The sequence below is a fragment of the Nerophis lumbriciformis genome, linkage group LG37, assembly GCF_033978685.3.
Source record: "Nerophis lumbriciformis linkage group LG37, RoL_Nlum_v2.1, whole genome shotgun sequence".
NCBI classification, from domain to species: domain Eukaryota; kingdom Metazoa; phylum Chordata; class Actinopteri; order Syngnathiformes; family Syngnathidae; genus Nerophis; species Nerophis lumbriciformis.
This window is the reverse complement of record NC_084584.2, coordinates 24,692,864-24,710,949: the sequence shown is the minus strand read 5'-3', so window position 1 is coordinate 24,710,949 and position 18,086 is coordinate 24,692,864. Positions and strand designations below refer to the sequence as shown.

Here is an 18,086-nt window from a genome sequence, read left to right as displayed (position 1 = left end):
CCCCCGCTACCCGATAACCTCTACACGCAGGAGACGTGGGCCGACCAGAATAGAGAGACGGCAGATCAACTGGTCCAAAAAGGGGTCAATTTAAAGGCTAAAGTATACAAATGCGTTTTAAAATGGACTCAAATGCTTCTACTGAGGTAGCATCTCTAACTGTTACCGGGAGGGCATTCCAGAGTACTGGAGCCCCAATAGAAAACGCTCTATAGCCCGCAGACTTTTTTTGGGCTCTGGCAATCACTAATAAGCCAGAGTTTGTAGAACGCATATTTCTGGCTGGCACATATGAAACGATACAATCAGCAAGATAGGCTGGAGCTAGACCCTTAAGTATTTTTATACATAAGCAGTAAAACCTTAAAGTCACATCTTACGTGCACAGGAAGCCAGTGCAGGTGAGCCAGTATTGGTATATACAGGTAAAAGCCAGTAAATTAGAATATTTTGAAAAACTTGATTTATTTCAGTAATTGCATTCAAAAGGTGTAACTTGTACATTATATTTATTCATTGCACACAGACTGATGCATTCAAATGTTTATTTCATTTAATTTTGATGATTTGAAGTGGCAACAAATGAAAATCCAAAATTCCGTGTGTCACAAAATTAGAATATTACTTAAGGCTAATACAAAAAAGGGATTTTGAGAAATGTTGGCCAACTGAAAAGTATGAAAATGAAAAATATGAGCATGTACAATACTCAATACTTGGTTGGAGCTCCTTTTGCCTCAATTACTGCGTTAATGCGGCGTGGCATGGAGTCGATGAGTTTCTGGCACTGCTCAGGTGTTATGAGAGCCCAGGTTGCTCTGATAGTGGCCTTCAACTCTTCTGCGTTTTTGGGTCTGGCATTCTGCATCTTCCTTTTCACAATACCCCACAGATTTTCTATGGGGCTAAGGTCAGGGGAGTTGGCGGGCCAATTTAGAACAGAAATAACATGGTCCGTAAACCAGGCACGGGTAGATTTTGCGCTGTGTGCAGGCGCCAAGTCCTGTTGGAACTTGAAATCTCCATCTCCATAGAGCAGGTCAGCAGCAGGAAGCATGAAGTGCTCTAAAACCTGCTGGTAGACGGCTGCGTTGACCCTGGATCTCAGGAAACAGAGTGGACCGACATCAGCAGATGACATGGCACCCCAAACCATCACTGATGGTGGAAACTTTACACTAGACTTCAGGCAACGTGGATCCTGTGCCTCTCCTGTCTTCCTCCAGACCCTGGGACCTCGATTTCCAAAGGAAATGCAAAATTTGCATGGTTGGGTGATGGTTTGGGGTGCCATGTCATCTGCTGGTGTCGGTCCACTCTGTTTCCTGAGATCCAGGGTCAACGCAGCCGTCTACCAGCAAGTTTTAGAGCACTTCATGCTTCCTGCTGCTGACCTGCTCTATGGAGATGGAGATTTCAAGTTCCAACAGGACTTGGCGCCTGCAAACAGCGCAAAATCTACCCGTGCCTGGTTTACGGACCATGGTATTTCTGTTCTAAATTGGCCCGCCAACTCCCCTGACCTTAGCCCCATAGAAAATCTGTGGGGTATTGTGAAAAGGAAGATGCAGAATGCCAGACCCAAAAACGCAGAAGAGTTGAAGGCCACTATCAGAGCAACCTGGGCTCTCATAACACCTGAGCAGTGCCAGAAACTCATCGACTCCATGCCACGCCGCATTAACGCAGTAATTGAGGCAAAAGGAGCTCCAACCAAGTATTGAGTATTGTACATGCTCATATTTTTCATTTTCATACTTTTCAGTTGGCCAACATTTCTCAAAATCCCTTTTTTGTATTAGCCTTAAGTAATATTCTAATTTTGTGACACACGGAATTTTGGATTTTCATTTGTTGCCACTTCAAATCATCAAAATTAAATGAAATAAACATTTGAATGCATCAGTCTGTGTGCAATGAATAAATATAATGTACAAGTTACACCTTTTGAATGCAATTACTGAAATAAATCAAGCTTTTCAAAATATTCTAATTTACTGGCTTTTACCTGTATATAGGTATATATATTTATAAAAGGTATATACAGTATAGGCGTAATATGATCAAACGTTTTTGTTCTTGTCAAAAGTCTAGCAGCCACATTTTGTACCAACTGCAATCTTTTAATGCTAGACATAGGGAGACCCAAAAATAATATGTTACAGTAATTGAGACGAGACGTAACGAACGCATTAATAATGATCTCAGTGTCGGTTGTGGACAAAATGGGGCGAATTTTAGCGATATTACAGAGATGAAAGAAGGCCGTTTTAGTAACACTCATTGTGTCACTCAAATGAGAGAGTTAAGTCAAAAATAATGCTGCGATTTTTCACCGAGTCGCTTTGTGTAATTGTTTTGTTGTCAAATGTTAAGGTGGTATTATTAAATAGGTGTCAGTGTCTAGCAGGACCGATAATCAGCCATTCTGTTTTCTTGTTTTTAAAGCCTCAAATTAGTTGCTGGACATCCATTGTTTAATTTCATTAAGACACGCCTCTAGTTGACTACAATCCGGTGTGTTGGTCAGCTTTAGGGGCATGTAGAGTTGGGTGTCATCAGTATAACAGTGAAAGCTAACACCGTGTTTGAGTGCAGGGCCAAGAACCAAACCCAAACATTGTTATGGGAGATGCACTGCATTCTGTCAGTAAGATAGGAGTTAAACCAAGAAAAGGCTAACACTGTAAAATTAGACTCCTTAAAATGTAGTCTTTTTTAACAGAATGTTACTACAAATGGAAAAACAGCACCACTGTCTGTTTTACTGTAAATGGAAAAATGGTGCCACAGTTGACTGAGCTGCCAGTTAGTTTTTTTGTGTGTGTAAAATATATTGTCATTTTTGTAGTGTACAATTTGATGTTACCTTGCTTTGAAATCATAAGTCGAGCAGGTATTCATTTTTATGTTAACACACAAATAATAATATAGTATAATATAAGATAGTATACAGCAGGGGTCACCAACCTTTTTGAAACCAAGAGCTACTTCTTGGGTACTGATTAATGCGAAGGGCAACCAGTTTGATACACACTTAAATAAATTGCCAGAAATAGCCAATTTGCTCAATTTACCTTTAACTCTATGTTATTATTAATAATTAATGATATTTATCTTTGTGGAAACACTGATCATCTTAATGATTTCTCACAATAAATATATATAGAAACAGATAAATATCAATATGCAACACTTTATTTTTATATTTTCTCTAAGTGCACATTTTTCAAATTGAACATTTTCAAATGATCACTTCTAAGACAGTCTTGTGAAATCACAATAAACAATTTTAACTAGCTAGCCACTAACATTTTTATAAAAGAGAAGAAAACACGTAAAAAAATGAAAATTTAATTTTGAAACATAGTTTATCTTCAATTTCGACTCTTTAAAATTCAAAATTCAACCGAAAAAAAGAAGAGAAAAACTAGCTAATTCGAATCTTTTTGAAAAAATTTAAAAAAGAATTTATGGAACATTATTAGTAATTTTTCCTGATTAAGATTAATTTTAGAATTTTGATGACATGTTTTAAATGGGTTAAAATCCAATCTGCACTTTGTTAGAATATATAACAAATTGGACCAAGCTATATTTCTAACAAAGACAAATCATTATTTCTTCTAGATTTTCCAGAACAAACATTTTAAAATAAATTCAAAAGACTTTGAAATAAGATTTAAATTTGATTCTACAGATTTTCTAGATTTGCCGGAATAATTTTTTTGAATTTTAATCATAAGTTTGAAGAAATATTTCAGAAATATTCTTCGTCGAAAAAACAGAAGCTAAAATGAAGAATTAAATTAAAATGTATTTATCATTCTTTACAATAAAAAAAATAAATTTACTTGAACATTGATTTAAATTTTCAGGAAAGAAGAGGAAGGAATTTAAAAGGTAAAAAGGTGTATCTGTTTAAAAATCATACATACAACACACAAAGACAAAGATATGCTTCAAAGGGCCAATTTATTTTGGGCCAGAACAAATTGACAAGACTATTTTAAATAGCTGCAACATAACATACATAAGTAACAAACAGCATAGTAACAACATGTCACGACATAGCTGTAACCCTGGCTTCACCCAAGGAAGGCACACATGATGTGATTATATGTCATGTCACTATATACAGCACACATACTGCTATACACACAAAGCCTAACCAGGCGTTTTTTCTCTCTCAAGGAATTGTGAAATAAAATCATGTCTTCAGTGAAGCCCAGAACACTACGTATTTCCCAAGTTTTAGTTTAGAGATAAGGAAAGATTGGCCTGGCCCACTAGGATCCCTCTTTGTTTGTGAACTTTATAGTCTATACATTTAGAGTGATGTGATAATCAAACACTCTAGAAGTATAGAATGAAAGAGTATATAAGAGAATTGACAGAGTGTGTGTCCCTTCAGTGCGGAATGATGAGCAGAGGCAGAGTTTGGAGTGTTTTCTTTAGCTCGCTTTTCATGTTTATGTGCTCACTGTCCATTGTGTCCAGGAACTTGGACCCCCCCCCCACACACACACACACACACACACACACACACACACAGCGCGCCTCTTGTGACACAGGAATAATCAGAAGGACGGCACCGCAGCGCTCCAGTAAAACACACTCAGATCTTCTCGGTTTCTAGCCGATACTATATAAAAAATAACGTAAAATAACGCAGTAACGCATCATGTAGTAACGGTAACTCAGTTACTGAATATAAAAAATAACGCGTTAGACTACTAGTTACCGCCGAAAATTACTTTGTAACGCGTTACTTAGTCCCAACACTGATTATTCCACCCTGCGCAAATTGTTTTTTACTTGCATAAAATTGTTTTTAATTCTTGCAAATCGTTTATTAACTTGCAGAAAATAGTTTTGTATAAATTTTTCACTTGCAGAAAATTGTTTAACTTGCAAATATTTTTTTACTTGCAAAAAATGTTTTTTTATACATGTGAAATGTTTTTTTACTTGCTAAAAATGTTTTCTTTACTTGCAAAAAATAGTTTTCTTATACTTGCGAATCTTATTTTTAGTTGCTGAAAAAACTGTAAATTGTATTTTTACTTGCAGAAAAAATATATATATATTTTATACATGTAGATTGTATTTTTACTTGCAGAAAATAGTTTTTATATTATGAATAGTTTTTTTTTTACTTGCAGAAATTTGCTTTTATATTATGAATTGTTTTTTTTTACCTTCAGAAAATTGTTTCTTTTTTACTTGCAGAAATTGTTTTGTTTTTTTACTTGTAAATCATATTTGTGCTTGCAGAAAATTGTTTTTATTCTAAAAATTTTTGTTAATTTTTTTTACTTGCATAAAATGTTTTTTACACCTGTAAATTGTTGGGCTAGAGTAACAACTTGTTTGTGGGGTTGTGGCAGTAATTTCACTCGATACCTATAACTGATTTAAAACATGTGTGCTAGATGAAGTATATAGAAGTACTATAATAATGGAGTAGGTCTATGTAGTGCTTTTCTAGACACTCAAAGCGCTTTACAGTAAGAACTGAAAACCCATTATTCAGTCACAGCATTGGTAGAGATGCCCTGGGGTGGATTGACTCGTAATGGTCAGTGGTTCAATCGCCAGGAAAACATGAAAAAAGCGTTTGACTTCGCCACCATAAATTCAACTACTCGAAGTGTGTGAGGTGACAGGAATCCAACGTTCAGCGTCGCTTCTCCGACCAACACAGCGATGTCTTTCCAGCTGGTATTTCCTCGCAAACTGCCTATCGCACGCGTCGCAGCCAAACGGCTTCTCCCCGGTGTGTATGCGCATGTGTATCCTCATGACCCCCTGCTGAGAAAAGGCCTTGCCACAGAACCGACAGACGAAGGGCTTCTCGCCGGTGTGGGTCCTCATGTGCAGCACCAGCGTGTAGCGCTTGGTGAAGCGGCTGTGGCACACCAAACACGAGAAGGGCTTCTCCCCCGTGTGGATCCTCATGTGATCCTGCAGCCCCGAGCGCCGGCTGAAGGTGGAGTCGCAGAGCGAGCAGCTGTAAGGTTTCTCCCCGGTGTGACAGCGGGTGTGCCGCTCCAACAACGAGCGCGTTTGGAATCGGTAGCTGCAAAGGGCGCAGCTGAACGGCCGGTCTCCCGCGTGACAGTGGGCATGTCTTTTCAGGTCCGAGAGCCGACTAAAGGTTTTCCCGCACTCGTGGCATTTGAAAAGCCCGTTGTCGGGGTTAAGACTCGCACTTTCGACGTCGCTCCTGTCACTTTCGTCCGTGCTGCCGCGAACAAAGGCTACAATCGTGTCCCCGTTAGGTTGAACAACCTGAGTGGCGCGTTCGCGTCTTCCTCCATCATCACCATGACGACTCGTCACCTCCTCACTTTGATGAAGCTGTGACCACCCCACTTGCTCTCCATCATCTTCTTCACTCTTCACGTGGAACTTTTCCACATCCACTTCCTGCTCTTCCTCTTTCACGTGGGGGGGCTCCACCTTCGGCTCCACCCCTGAGCTCATCATCTCTCGACTCTGTAGGACGTCTGCGCCCACACACAATAACACAAAAGGTAAAGCAGGCCATACATCGATATTAAAGGCCTACTGAAAGCCACTACTACCGACCACGCAGTCTGATAGTTTATATATCAATGATGAAATCTTAACATTGCAACACATGCCAATACGGCCGGGTTAACTTATAAAGTGCAATTTTAAATTTCCCGGGAAACTTCCGGTTGAAAACGTCTAGGTATGATGACGTTTGCGCGTGACATCGATGGTTGAAACGGAAGTATTTGGTCACCATTGTATCCAATACAAAAAGCTCTGTTTACATCGCAAAATCCCACAGTATTCTGGACATCTGTGTTGGTGAATCTTTTGAAATTTGTTCAATTAACAATGGAGACTGCAAAGAACAAACCTGTAGGTGGGATCGGTGTATTAGCGTCTGGCTATAGCAACACAACCAGGAGGACTTTGAGTTGGATAGCACGGTGCTGTTCAACCTTTTTTGAGCCAAGGCACATTTTTTGCGTTGAATAAATCCAAAGGCACACCACCAGCAGACATCATTAAAAAACGAAACTCAGTTGACAGTAAAAAGTCGTTGTCGCAATTGTTGGATATGACTTTAAACCATAACCAAGCATGCATCACTATAGCTCTTGTCTCAAAGTAGGTGTACTTTCACCACCTGTCACATCACGCCCTGACTTATTTGGAGTTTATTGCTGTTTTCCTGTGTGTATTGTTTTAGTTTTTGTCTTGCGCTCCTATTTTAATGGCTTTTTCTCTTTTTTTGGTATTTTCCTGTAGCAGTTTCATGTTTTACCTTTCAGCTATATTTCCCGCATCTACTTTGTTTTAGCAATCAAGAAGATTTTGTTTTTTTTATCCTTCATTGTGGGGACATTGTTGATTGTCAAGTCATGTTCGGATGTACTTTGTGGACGCCGTCTTTGCGCCACAGTAAGTCTTTGCTGTCGTCCAGCATTCTGTTTTTGTTTACTTTGCAGCCAGTACAGTTTTAGTTTTGTTCTGCATAGCCATCCCTAAGCTTCAATACCTTTTCTTAGGGGCACCAACCTTTTGTTTATTTTTGGTTTAAGCATTAGATACATTTTTACCTGCACGCTGCCTCCCGCTGTTCCCGACATCTACAAAGCATTTATCTACCGGCTACCACCTACTGATATGGAAGAGTATTACACGGTTACTCTGCCGAGCTCTAGACAGCACCGACACTCAACAACAACACATCATTTGCAGACGATAATTTCTGGTTTGCAAAAAATATTTTTAACCCAAATAGGTGAAATTAGATAATCTCCCACGACACACCAGACTGTATCTCACGGCACGCTAGTGTGCCGCGGCACAGTGGTTGAAAAACACTGGGCTAGCAGACGCTATCCGACGCTAGCCGCCGACCGCACCGATGATCGGGTGAAGTCCTTCGTCGTGCCGTCGATCGCTGGAACGCAGGTGAGCACCGGTGTTGATGAGCAGATGAGAGCTGGCGTAGGTGGAGAGCAATGTTTTTATCATAGCTCTGTCGAGTCCTGTAGCTAAGTTAGCTTCAATGGCGTCGTTAGCAACAGCATTGCTAGGCTTTGTCAGGCGGTACATCATTAACCGTGTGGTTACAGGTCCAGAGTTTGGTAGTATTGTTGATCTTAATTCTGTCTATCCTTCCAGTCAGAGGCTTATTTCTTTTGTTTCTATCTGCATTTAAGCACAATGCTATCACGTTAGCTCCAAAGCTAAAGTGCTTCACCGATGTATTGTCGTGGAGATAAAAGTCACTGTGAATGTCCATTTCGCATTCCCGACTCTCATTTTCAAGAGGATATAGTATCCGAGGTGGTTTAAAATACAAATCCGTGATCCACAATAGAAAAAGGAGAGAGTGTGGAATCCAATGAGCCCTTTTACCTAAGTTACGGTCAGAGCGAAAAAAGATACGTCCTGCACTGCACTCTAGTCCTTCACTCTCACGTTCCTCATCCACGAATCTTTCATCCTGGCTCAAATTAATGGGTTAATCATCGCTTTCTCGGTTCGAATCGCTCTCGCTGCTGGTGTAAACAATGGGGAAATGTGAGGAGACTTTCAACTTGTGACGTCACGCTACTTCCGGTACAGATAAGGCTTTTTTTTTTATCAGCGACCAAAAGTTGCGAACTTTATCGTCGTTGTTCTATACCAGGGGTGCTCATTACGTCGATCGCGAGCTACCGGTCGATATCGGAGGGTGTGTCAGTCGATCACCAGCCAGGCATTAAAAAAATAGTCCTAAAAATGAGCGATCATAAATCTTCACTATGACGTCACTTTCGTCACTTGATTGACATTCACGGCACCCGAGGGTCTTCTGAGATGACGCTGGCTGCTGCCAGCTCATTAAAATTACCGACTGGAAGGCGAGAAACACTTTATTTCAACAGACTCTGGCGCCGTACCTGTCGTCAAAACTCCAAAGACCGACTGCACAGTTGCGCTAACAAAATAAGAGTCTCAGAAAGCTGGCGTGCACAAGCTAGCAAGCTACGGAGTTTGCCGACAATGTATTTCTTGTAAAGTGTATACAAAGGAGTACGGAAGCTGGACAAATAAGATGCCAAAAACCAAACACTTTCATGTGGTATTGGACAGAAAGGAGGACTTTTTTTCTCCTCCATTCGAAAATGCGGACATTGTCAGCACCACTGTCTGATTCCAATCAATGCAAGTCATCAGAATCAGGTAATACACCAATTTATATTCTTGTCTTCATGAAAGAAAGGAATCTATATGTGTTAAACATGCTTGTATTATCTTTAAACACCTTTAACTTATTAACATAGTTAACTATATGTGTTAAACATGCTTGTATTATCTTTAAACACCTTTAACTTATTAACAATATTAACTATATGTGTTAAACATGCTTGTATTATCTTTAAACACCTTTAACTTGTTAACAATATTAACTATATGTGTTAAACATGCTTGTATTATCTTTAAACACCTTTAATTTTTTAACAATATTAACTATGTGTTAAACATGCTTGTATTATCATTAAACACCTTTAACTTGTTAACAATATTAACTATATGTATTAAACATGTTTGTATTATCATTAAACACCTTTAATTTTTTAACAATATTAACTATATGTGTTAAACATGCTTGCATTATCTTTAAACACCTTTTACTTGTTAACAATATTAACTATATGTATTAAACATACTTGTATTATCATTAAACACCTTTAATTTTTTAACAATATGAATTATATGTGTTAAACATGCTTGCATTATCATTAAACACCTTTAACTTGTTAACAAAAACGTATATTTCATAAATAAGTAAATGTAAATGATATATATGAATGAGGTAGATCCCCACGACTTGATCAATTGAAAAGTAGCTCGCCTGCAGAAAAAGTGTGAGCACCCCTGTTCTCTACTAAATCCTTTCAGCAAAAATATGGCAATATCGCAAAATGATGAAGTATGACACATAGAATGGATCTGCTATCCCCGTTTAAATAAAAACATGTCATTTCAGTAGGCCTTTAAGAGTTGTGTTGCCAGTCATGCATTAAAAAAAGTCAACAAACCTGCGTTTTGTACACGGACTTCCGGATGGAAAACGGCGTCCAGGAGTTGACGTTGTCGCTCCATCTCCTCTTTCGTTCGAGAAAGTTCCTCATCGTACTCTGCTAGGGTTCTTTCAAACGCTACAAATATTTCCTGAACAGCAGCAGCGAGTCGCTGATTCACCAACGCTCTCAGCTTTTGGACTTTGCACATGTTTAGGCAAGGATACTCGCTTGTCCGACACGCTTTGTTTAGCTCGTAAGCTACTTTACTTACGCCTTGTCTACGAACAAGATAACAGTATGTGTCCGTGGTGGACGTACGGTCAAAAGTAGCGACTAAACCAAAGGCTGCGTTTACGAAATTGTTGTATTTTTACTCTTTTGTGTGGGTCTTTTAAAGAAGAAGCGAACAATTGTTACTTGCCACAGACGCCATGTTTTGATGTCTTCTTCTGTGGTTGTTAAACACGTTGCTTCGTCCCGGTGTTTTATTTGCGACTATTTGGCGCTATTTTGCGCATTACCGCCACCTACTGGAGCGGAGAACCGGAAAAGGTCATTTCGAACATCAGTATTCAAGGCCAACTTTAAAAAAAATGTGTATATCAGTGGTGGGGGTTAAACTATGGAGTTCTCTTTACAATGAGAAAAAAGACTGTAAAAATATATTCCAATTGGAAAAAAATGTATAAAGACAGAACAATAAGATCACATGGACAGCCATAAGTGTTTACATCAGGGGTCACCAACGCGGTGCCCGTAAGGACCAGATGAGTAGCCCGCTGGCTTGTTCTAAAAATAGCTCAAATAGCAGCACTTACCAGTGAGCTGCCTCTATTTTTAAAATTGTATGTATTTACTAGCAAGCTGGTCTCGCTTTGCTCGACATTTTTAATGACAAAACTCAAATAGAATTTGAAAGTCCAAGAAAATATTTTAAAGACTTTGTCTTCACTTGTTTAAATAAATTCATTATTTTTTTTACTTTGCTTCTTACAACTTCCAGAAAGAGAATTTTAGAGAAAAAATACAACCTTAAAAATGATTTTAGGATTTTTACCTTTTAAATTCCTTCCTCTTCTTTCCTGACAATTTAAATCAATGTTCAAGTAAAAAAAAATTTTTATTGTAAAGAATAATAAATACATTTTAATTTAATTCTTCATTTTAGCTTCTGTTTTTTCGACGAAGAATATTTGTGAAATATTTCTTCAAACTTATAATGATTAAAATTCAAAAAAATTATTCTGGCAAATCTAGAAAATCTGTAGAATCAAATTTAAATCTTATTTCAAAGTCTTTTGAATTTCTTTTAAAATGTTTGTTCTGGAAAATCCAGAAGAAATAATGATTTGTCTTTGTTAGAAATATAGCTTGGTCCAATTTGTTATATATTCTAACAAAGTGCAGATTGGATTTTAACCTATTTAAAACATGTCATCAAAATTCTAAAATTAATTTTAATCAGGAAAAATTACTAAGAATGTTTCATAAATTCTTTCAAAAAGATTCGAATTAGCTAGTTTTTCTCTTCTTTTTTTCGGTTGAATTTTGAATTTTAAAGAGTCGAAATTGAAGATAAACCATGTTTCAAAATTAAATTTTCATTTTTTACGTGTTTTCTCCTCTTTTATAAAAATGTTAGTGGCTAGCTAGTTAAAATGGGATATTGTGATTTCACAAGACTGTCTTAGAAGTGATCATTTGAAAATGTTCAATTTGAAAAATGTGCACTTAGAGAAAATATAAAATAAAGTGTTGCATATTCATGTTGATCTGTTTCTATTTATATTTATTGTGAGAAATCATTAAGATGATCAGGGTTTCCACAAAGATAAATATCATTAATTATTAATAATAACATAGAGTTAAAGGTAAATTGAACAAATTGGCTATTTCTGGCAATTTATTTAAGTGTGTATCAAATTGGTAGCCCTTTGCATTAATCAGTACCCAAGAAGTAGCTCTTGATTTCAAAAAGGTTGGTGACCCCTGGTTTACATAATAATAATAATAATAATAGATTGTATTTGTAAAAAGCACTTTACATTGAGTAAACAACCTCAAAGTGCTACAGTGTATTAAAAAAATAAAAATAAAAAGATAATTAAAAAAATAAATACAAATAAGGGCTTCACGGTGCCAGAGGGGTTAGTGCATCTGCCTCACAATACGAAGGTCCTGAGTAGTCATGGGTTCAATCCCGGGCTCGGGATCTTTCTGTGTGGAGTTTGCATGTTCTCCCCGTGACTGCGTGGGTTCCCTCCGGGTACTCCGGCTTCCTCCCACTTCCAAAGACATGCACCTGGGGATAAGTTGATTGGCAACACTAAATTGGCCCTAGTGTGTGAATGTGAGTGTGAATGTTGTCTGTCTATCTGTGTTGGCCCTGCGATGAGGTGGCGACTTGTCCAGGGTGTACACCGCCTTCTGCCCGATTGTAGCTGAGATAGGCTCCAGCGCCCCCCGCGACCCCAAAGGGAATAAGCGGTAGAAAATGGATGGATGGATGGATGAAATACAAATAAAAACTAGAACAGCCAAATAGCTAAAAGTAGTATGCATATACAAACCCCGTTTCCATATGAGTTGGGAAATTGTGTTAGATGTAAATATAAACGGAATATAATGATTTACAAATCCTTTGCAATTCATATTCAGTTGAATATGCTACAAAGACAACATATTTGATGTTCAAACTGATAAACATTTTTTTTTTTTTTTTGCAAATAATCATTAACTTTAGAATTTGATGCCAGCAACACGTGACAAAGAAGTTGGGAAAGGTGGCAATAAATACTGATAAATGTGATGTCTAACGGCGGTGTTTTTAAAAACAAGTGACCAAATATTATTACGTCATCCATCATCGCACCGCCTGTTTTCAGCCGCAAGGTGGTACTGTTTGTCTTAAACGTCTCCGCCTGACGCAGCAACAGATGACGTTCGTCGACGTAAATATGTAAATATGTAACATTTTTCTGACAGATTCGGACCAGCACTAATCGACGATTTGACTAACTTGATATGGATATACTTGTATAGAAGGAAAGTTCTCATTTTGTGCATCGTATGTAATGTGTGTTATTTCCGGTACCTTATCTAGCCCCGCCCACCGGCCATTAACAAACTAAGGTTCCATCAGAGGGCGTGGTCAAGTTGACGCGCGGTCACGGCAGCCCAGGCGCGTTCCCGGCGCGTGCCTCTTGTAGCGGGTGGAGAGAGGGGGGAAAAAGGAAGAAGAAGAAGATGATGATAATGATGATGATGATGATCCTCTCCGGCCGCGCCGTGCGCTTCTCCGCCTCCCCACGCATGCGCCTGCTTTCGGGGACACGGGTTCGATTCCCCCTGGGGGTCAACTAAACGCCCGCGCTCGCTGCCGCTGCCGCTTCTGTCCGCCTTTGGTGCGCCATCAGCTCCAGCCACCGAGGCGCACCCCCTCCCAACCTCATCCACGTTCACGCCGTTCCTTTGATTTATGGACATCACAAGCTCCGAGTGACCGCAAGCCCACCGAGCCAAGATGGAGGCGGCCATGGAGAGGGAGTGCAGCGCCCTGGGGGGGCTCTTCCAGACCGTCATAGGCGACATGAAGGTAATCAATAATAATATTAATATCAGACTTGTTAAGTTTCATTCATTTCATTGGTTAAGGAGGGGATCCGAGGAAGGTGCCGCACCCTCTTCTTACCTATATATCCCCTCCCCTATGCCACCTGGGAAAAGGGGGGTGAGGTCACATGACCAATAGAAGAAAGCTATTAATACATCAGTAATATGAGGAGCTTCAGAGTATAGTCAACATGTGCCTGGACAAGATTGATTTTTCACGCACAAAGTTCCGATCCCTGAGGTGAAAGGTCAAATGTGTCTTAGATTATTTGGTACTGATTCCAACTGTCATCGCACGTGTGCGTTTTCCTGCGTCACTGTGGTGGAGACGCCATGTCTGTTGGAGCTCGTTTTTGGGGGTTTTTTTGTCCCGTGTGCGCGTCCTTCAGTTTGGTGTAGTGGAATCGCCAATTTTCCCAGCATCGTAGTGTACACGAACACAACTCTGGTGTTGGTACTGTTTTGTTTTTTTTAGGGTATTGCTTCTGCCGGAACCACATCGCCGTGGATCGACTCGTTCCCAAAATGTGCCTTTTTAGGTGTTTTCTTTATTGTACTTCCTTTAAAACATGTGATGATCAAGTCCGGATTATTTGGGTTTTTTTTGGTTTTTTTTGAGAGGTTTCACAGTTGAGATAATCAAAGGAGGAGGCGGGGTGGGGGTCGGGGGGGTTTAGGAGGCTGGGGCTGAAACTGCTGTATCAGTCTCGCACGGTCGCCATGGAAACACAGCAGACCTTGTTGCTTCATCCAAACGGGCCACACTTTGTCCTTTCATCATTCATTCTCCATGAATGTGTTTTAGTACAGATGGACAATGTTGCCTATTTTGATATTGATGTGCAGTATTTTCCTGTACATTCATTTAGTTGTGGCAGCCATACATTCACCTAACTGTTCCCCCTCGCTCATAATGACATTTATAATCCGACTGTCTGTGAACGTAGCTTGTCGAGTGGAAGGCATCGTAGCTCTGTTTCTTTAAAAAAAATCTTACATGCACCTGGTCCGCCAGAGAATAAGAAGATGGAGCAAGAGGGTTCAGTGGTGGTACATGTGTACATGTTTAAATCTGCATATATATATATATCCATCCATCCATCTTCTTCCGCTTATCCGAGGTCGGGTCGCGGGGGCAGCAGCCTAAGCAGGGAAGCCCAGACTTCCCTCTCCCCAGCCACTTCGTCCAGCTCTTCCCGTGGGACCCCGAGGCGTTCCCAGGCCAGCCGGGAGACATAGTCTTCCCAACGTGTCCTGGGTCTTCCCCGTGGCCTCCGACCGGTCGGGCTTCCCCTAAACACCTCCCTAGGGAAGCGTTCGGGTGGCATCCTGACCAGATGCCCGAACCACCTCATCTGGTTCCTCTCGATGTGGAGGAGCAGCGGCTTTACTTTGAGCTCCCCCCGGATGGCAGAGCTTCTCACCCTGTCTCTAAGGGAGAGCCCCGCCACCCGGCGGAAGGAACTAATTTCGGCCGCTTGTACCCGTGATCTTGTCCTTTCGGTCATAACCCAAAGCTCATGACCATAGGTGAGGATGGGAACGTAGACCGACCGGTAAATTGAGAGCTTTGCCTTCCGGCTCAGCTCCTTCTTCACCACAACGGATCGATACAGCACCGATCCACCTGTCGACCTCACGATCCACTCTTCCCTCACTCATGAACAAGACTCCGAGGTACATGAACTCCTCCACTTATATATATATATATATATATATATATATATATATATATATATATATATATATACATACATATATATATACATATATATATATATATATATATATATATATATATATATATATATATATATATATATATATATATATATATATATATATATATATATATATATGCATATATATATATATATATATATATATATATATATATATATATATATATATATATATATATATATATATATATATATATATATATATATATACACAGTATATCATTTGTGTGTGTATATATGTGTGTATATGGACAGTACAGGCCAAAAGTTTGGACACACATTCTCATTTCAATGTGTTTTCTTTATTTTCATGACTACTTACATTGTAGATTGTCACTGAAGGCATCAAAACTATGACACCTGTGAAGTGAAAACCCTTTCAGGGGACTACCCCTTGAAGCTCATCGAGAGAATGCCAAGAGTGTGCAAAACGGTAATCAGAGCAAAGGGTGGCTAATTTGAAAAAAAACCAAACTAGAATGTAAAACATGTTTACCGGTGTTTTACCTTTTTTTGTTAAGTACATAACTCCACATGTGTTCATTCATAGTTTTGATGCCTTCAGTGACAATCTACAATGTAAATATCGGTAGTCATAAAAATAAAGAAAACCCATTGAATGAGAAGGTGTGTCCAAGCTTTTGGCCTGTACTGTATGTGTGTACAAATATACTGTATGTATGTATATATATAAATATAAATATAGTGCATTGTTAAGGGACAAGCGGTAGAAAATGAATGGATGGATGGATTTTTCATTAATAATTAATATAATTGGGTACTTAGAGTATGTGAATGTTTGACTCTCACCGTGATGACCTCCATAAAGTTTTGTATTCAATCAGAAATATCAAGCAGCTAAGATAGGATGCACTAAACATGAAGATGCGTAGAGAGAGTGTTTTGCATTTATCCCAGCAGGGATTGAAGTGGCTTTAAATTAGCGTAATTTTTAATTATCTATGGACGTTTTTTAAATTATCCACTAAGTTCGCCGAGCAGGTTCTGTTAAGTGTGACAATATGTGTTGACTTTTTGTGTTGGCTGCAGGTTTTTTGCGCAACGAGTAGGAAAGGTTGTTTGGATTGGGTACAACAAAGCCAACAAACACAATAAAACATAACTTACTGTTCAATGTCTGCTGTCATTAGGATGCCGACTGCTAGGATGTTCATTAATTCCCATTTAGAGGATACATTACTCATAATCCTCGCGAAGAAACAGGTGTCGGGGCCAAGTGTCTTTTCGTGTCGTTCTCGCCATTTCCGGGTCTAAATTGGCTGTCAAAGTGTACCAATTTATTGGATTACCTCCTCAGACTTCATCTGTCCAGGTGGGACGCATGATTCATGACCAACAATAAACTTCCACTGGCAAGGAAGCGAGGAAGCAGCTAATAAGTTGATCATGTAAACATTGGCACAAATGCTTGTGATCAAATAGTTTGTCTGCGTTAGCGCTTATAACAACAGTATCACTAATACTTGGTTAATATTCAAGTCACGAAATGTAAATGGAGTATTGTTGGCGGTTTTTGGATGGTTATTCATTGGGTTTTGTGGGCGGAATAGGAGACCTCCCATTAGCGGACTTTTATTTACGTTTATTTATGAGTTAGAACACATTAAAAAAAATAATGATTGTACACGAGAGGCAAAATTTCAGAATAAGTGCAGTTCTCCTTTAAATGTCATTAAAAAGCATTAAATACCATGTCCAAAGGCATTAAAAAATGTAATACATATGTAGGAGTGGGCCTGGGTCGATATGTCAATCAATCAAAACGATGAATGAAAGTTAACTTAAGAACGTTGCGGTCAGCGATAAACTGCTACGACTGTCCGTGTTTTTTTTAATTTTCTTCGTGTCTGGCTTTCAAACTGGACGCAAGAGGTCTTGTAAGGTCCGCAAGCATTGCCTCCGTAGCGGACATTCCACTGGACGGCAAAATCAAACGACTCCGGGGGCCCAAATTTTGCCATTCTTTCCTCATGCTGTAACTCTGACATCTTGTTATGTTAATGAGGAAGCTGAGCTTGTTCCATGCACGACTCCTTTATTTCAGTCTCCAGTTCAAACACACACCAGCTAACTTGGCTAACATTAGCAGAGGCAGGCAGCAGTCAAATTTCTTTGGCATAACCAACAAAGGCACGTCTGCTGTAGCCACCACAACTGTCAGCTGCTGCTACCACTACACAAAAATAAATACAAATACATTCTCAGATTAAACATTCTTTGCGAGCCAGTTCTAATCCACCAGATAGTAACAGTTAAGGTAAACTTTTCAACTGTTTAAGATTATCATTGTCAAAAGTTGCAATTGTGTGTATACACACAATTCTCATAGTTTGACAATATTTTATAACCATATGCGGTAGGGCTGGGCGATATATCGATATACTCGATATATCACGGGTTTGTCTCTGTGCGATATAGAAAATGACTATATCGTGATATTCGAGTATACGTTCTCACGCAGTTGCTTTTAGCTGCAGGCGTTTCTCACTCTTTGTTGTCTCTCCTTCTCACAGAGACGTAAAACAAGCGCACCTTCTTACATACGTCACATACGTATACGCCCCCGCGGAGCGGAGAGGTAGCGGCATGGGTAACGTTAGCTGTGGTGCGAGTGGTAATACAAGAGAAAGAAGGTGCGAATCTGGTA

General features: G+C 39.4%; 2 protein-coding genes across 3 annotated transcripts in view; one reads left to right on the top strand and one right to left on the bottom strand.

Moving 5' to 3' along the window:
• Positions 1 to 4,524: 4,524 nt before the first annotated feature.
• LOC133577328 (uncharacterized) lies at positions 4,525 to 10,680 on the bottom strand. The gene is made up of 2 exons (XM_061931048.2): positions 10,080 to 10,680; positions 4,525 to 6,512 (listed from the first exon to the last, which is right to left on the bottom strand). The coding sequence occupies exons 1-2, from the start codon at positions 10,270 to 10,272 to the stop codon at positions 5,641 to 5,643; spliced, it is 1,065 nt and encodes a 354-aa protein (XP_061787032.1). The 5' UTR covers positions 10,273 to 10,680; the 3' UTR covers positions 4,525 to 5,640.
• Positions 10,681 to 13,211: 2,531 nt separating this feature from the next.
• Positions 13,212 to 18,086, top strand: part of LOC133577491 (protein MTSS 1-like) — a 55,336-nt gene continuing 50,461 nt past the window's right edge. Inside the window, exon 1 of one of the 2 annotated variants that reach the window (XM_061931362.2) lies at positions 13,212 to 13,659. In XM_061931362.2, coding sequence (XP_061787346.1) covers positions 13,588 to 13,659 — 72 coding nt within the window. In that variant the 5' untranslated portion in view covers positions 13,212 to 13,587. The remainder of the gene's footprint in view (positions 13,660 to 18,086) is intronic. The other variant, XM_072912597.1, reaches the window with a different exon arrangement.

Bases quoted from the DNA above. Each gene is read 5' to 3' on its own strand.
- LOC133577328 (XM_061931048.2), bottom strand. From the start codon at position 10,272: ATGTGCAAAGTCCAAAAGCTGAGAGCGTTGGTGAATCAGCGACTCGCT. The intron at 6,513-10,079 runs GTTTGTTGACTT...GTGTGGGCGCAG, and splicing joins AGTCCGTGTACAAAACGCAG to ACGTCCTACAGAGTCGAGAG.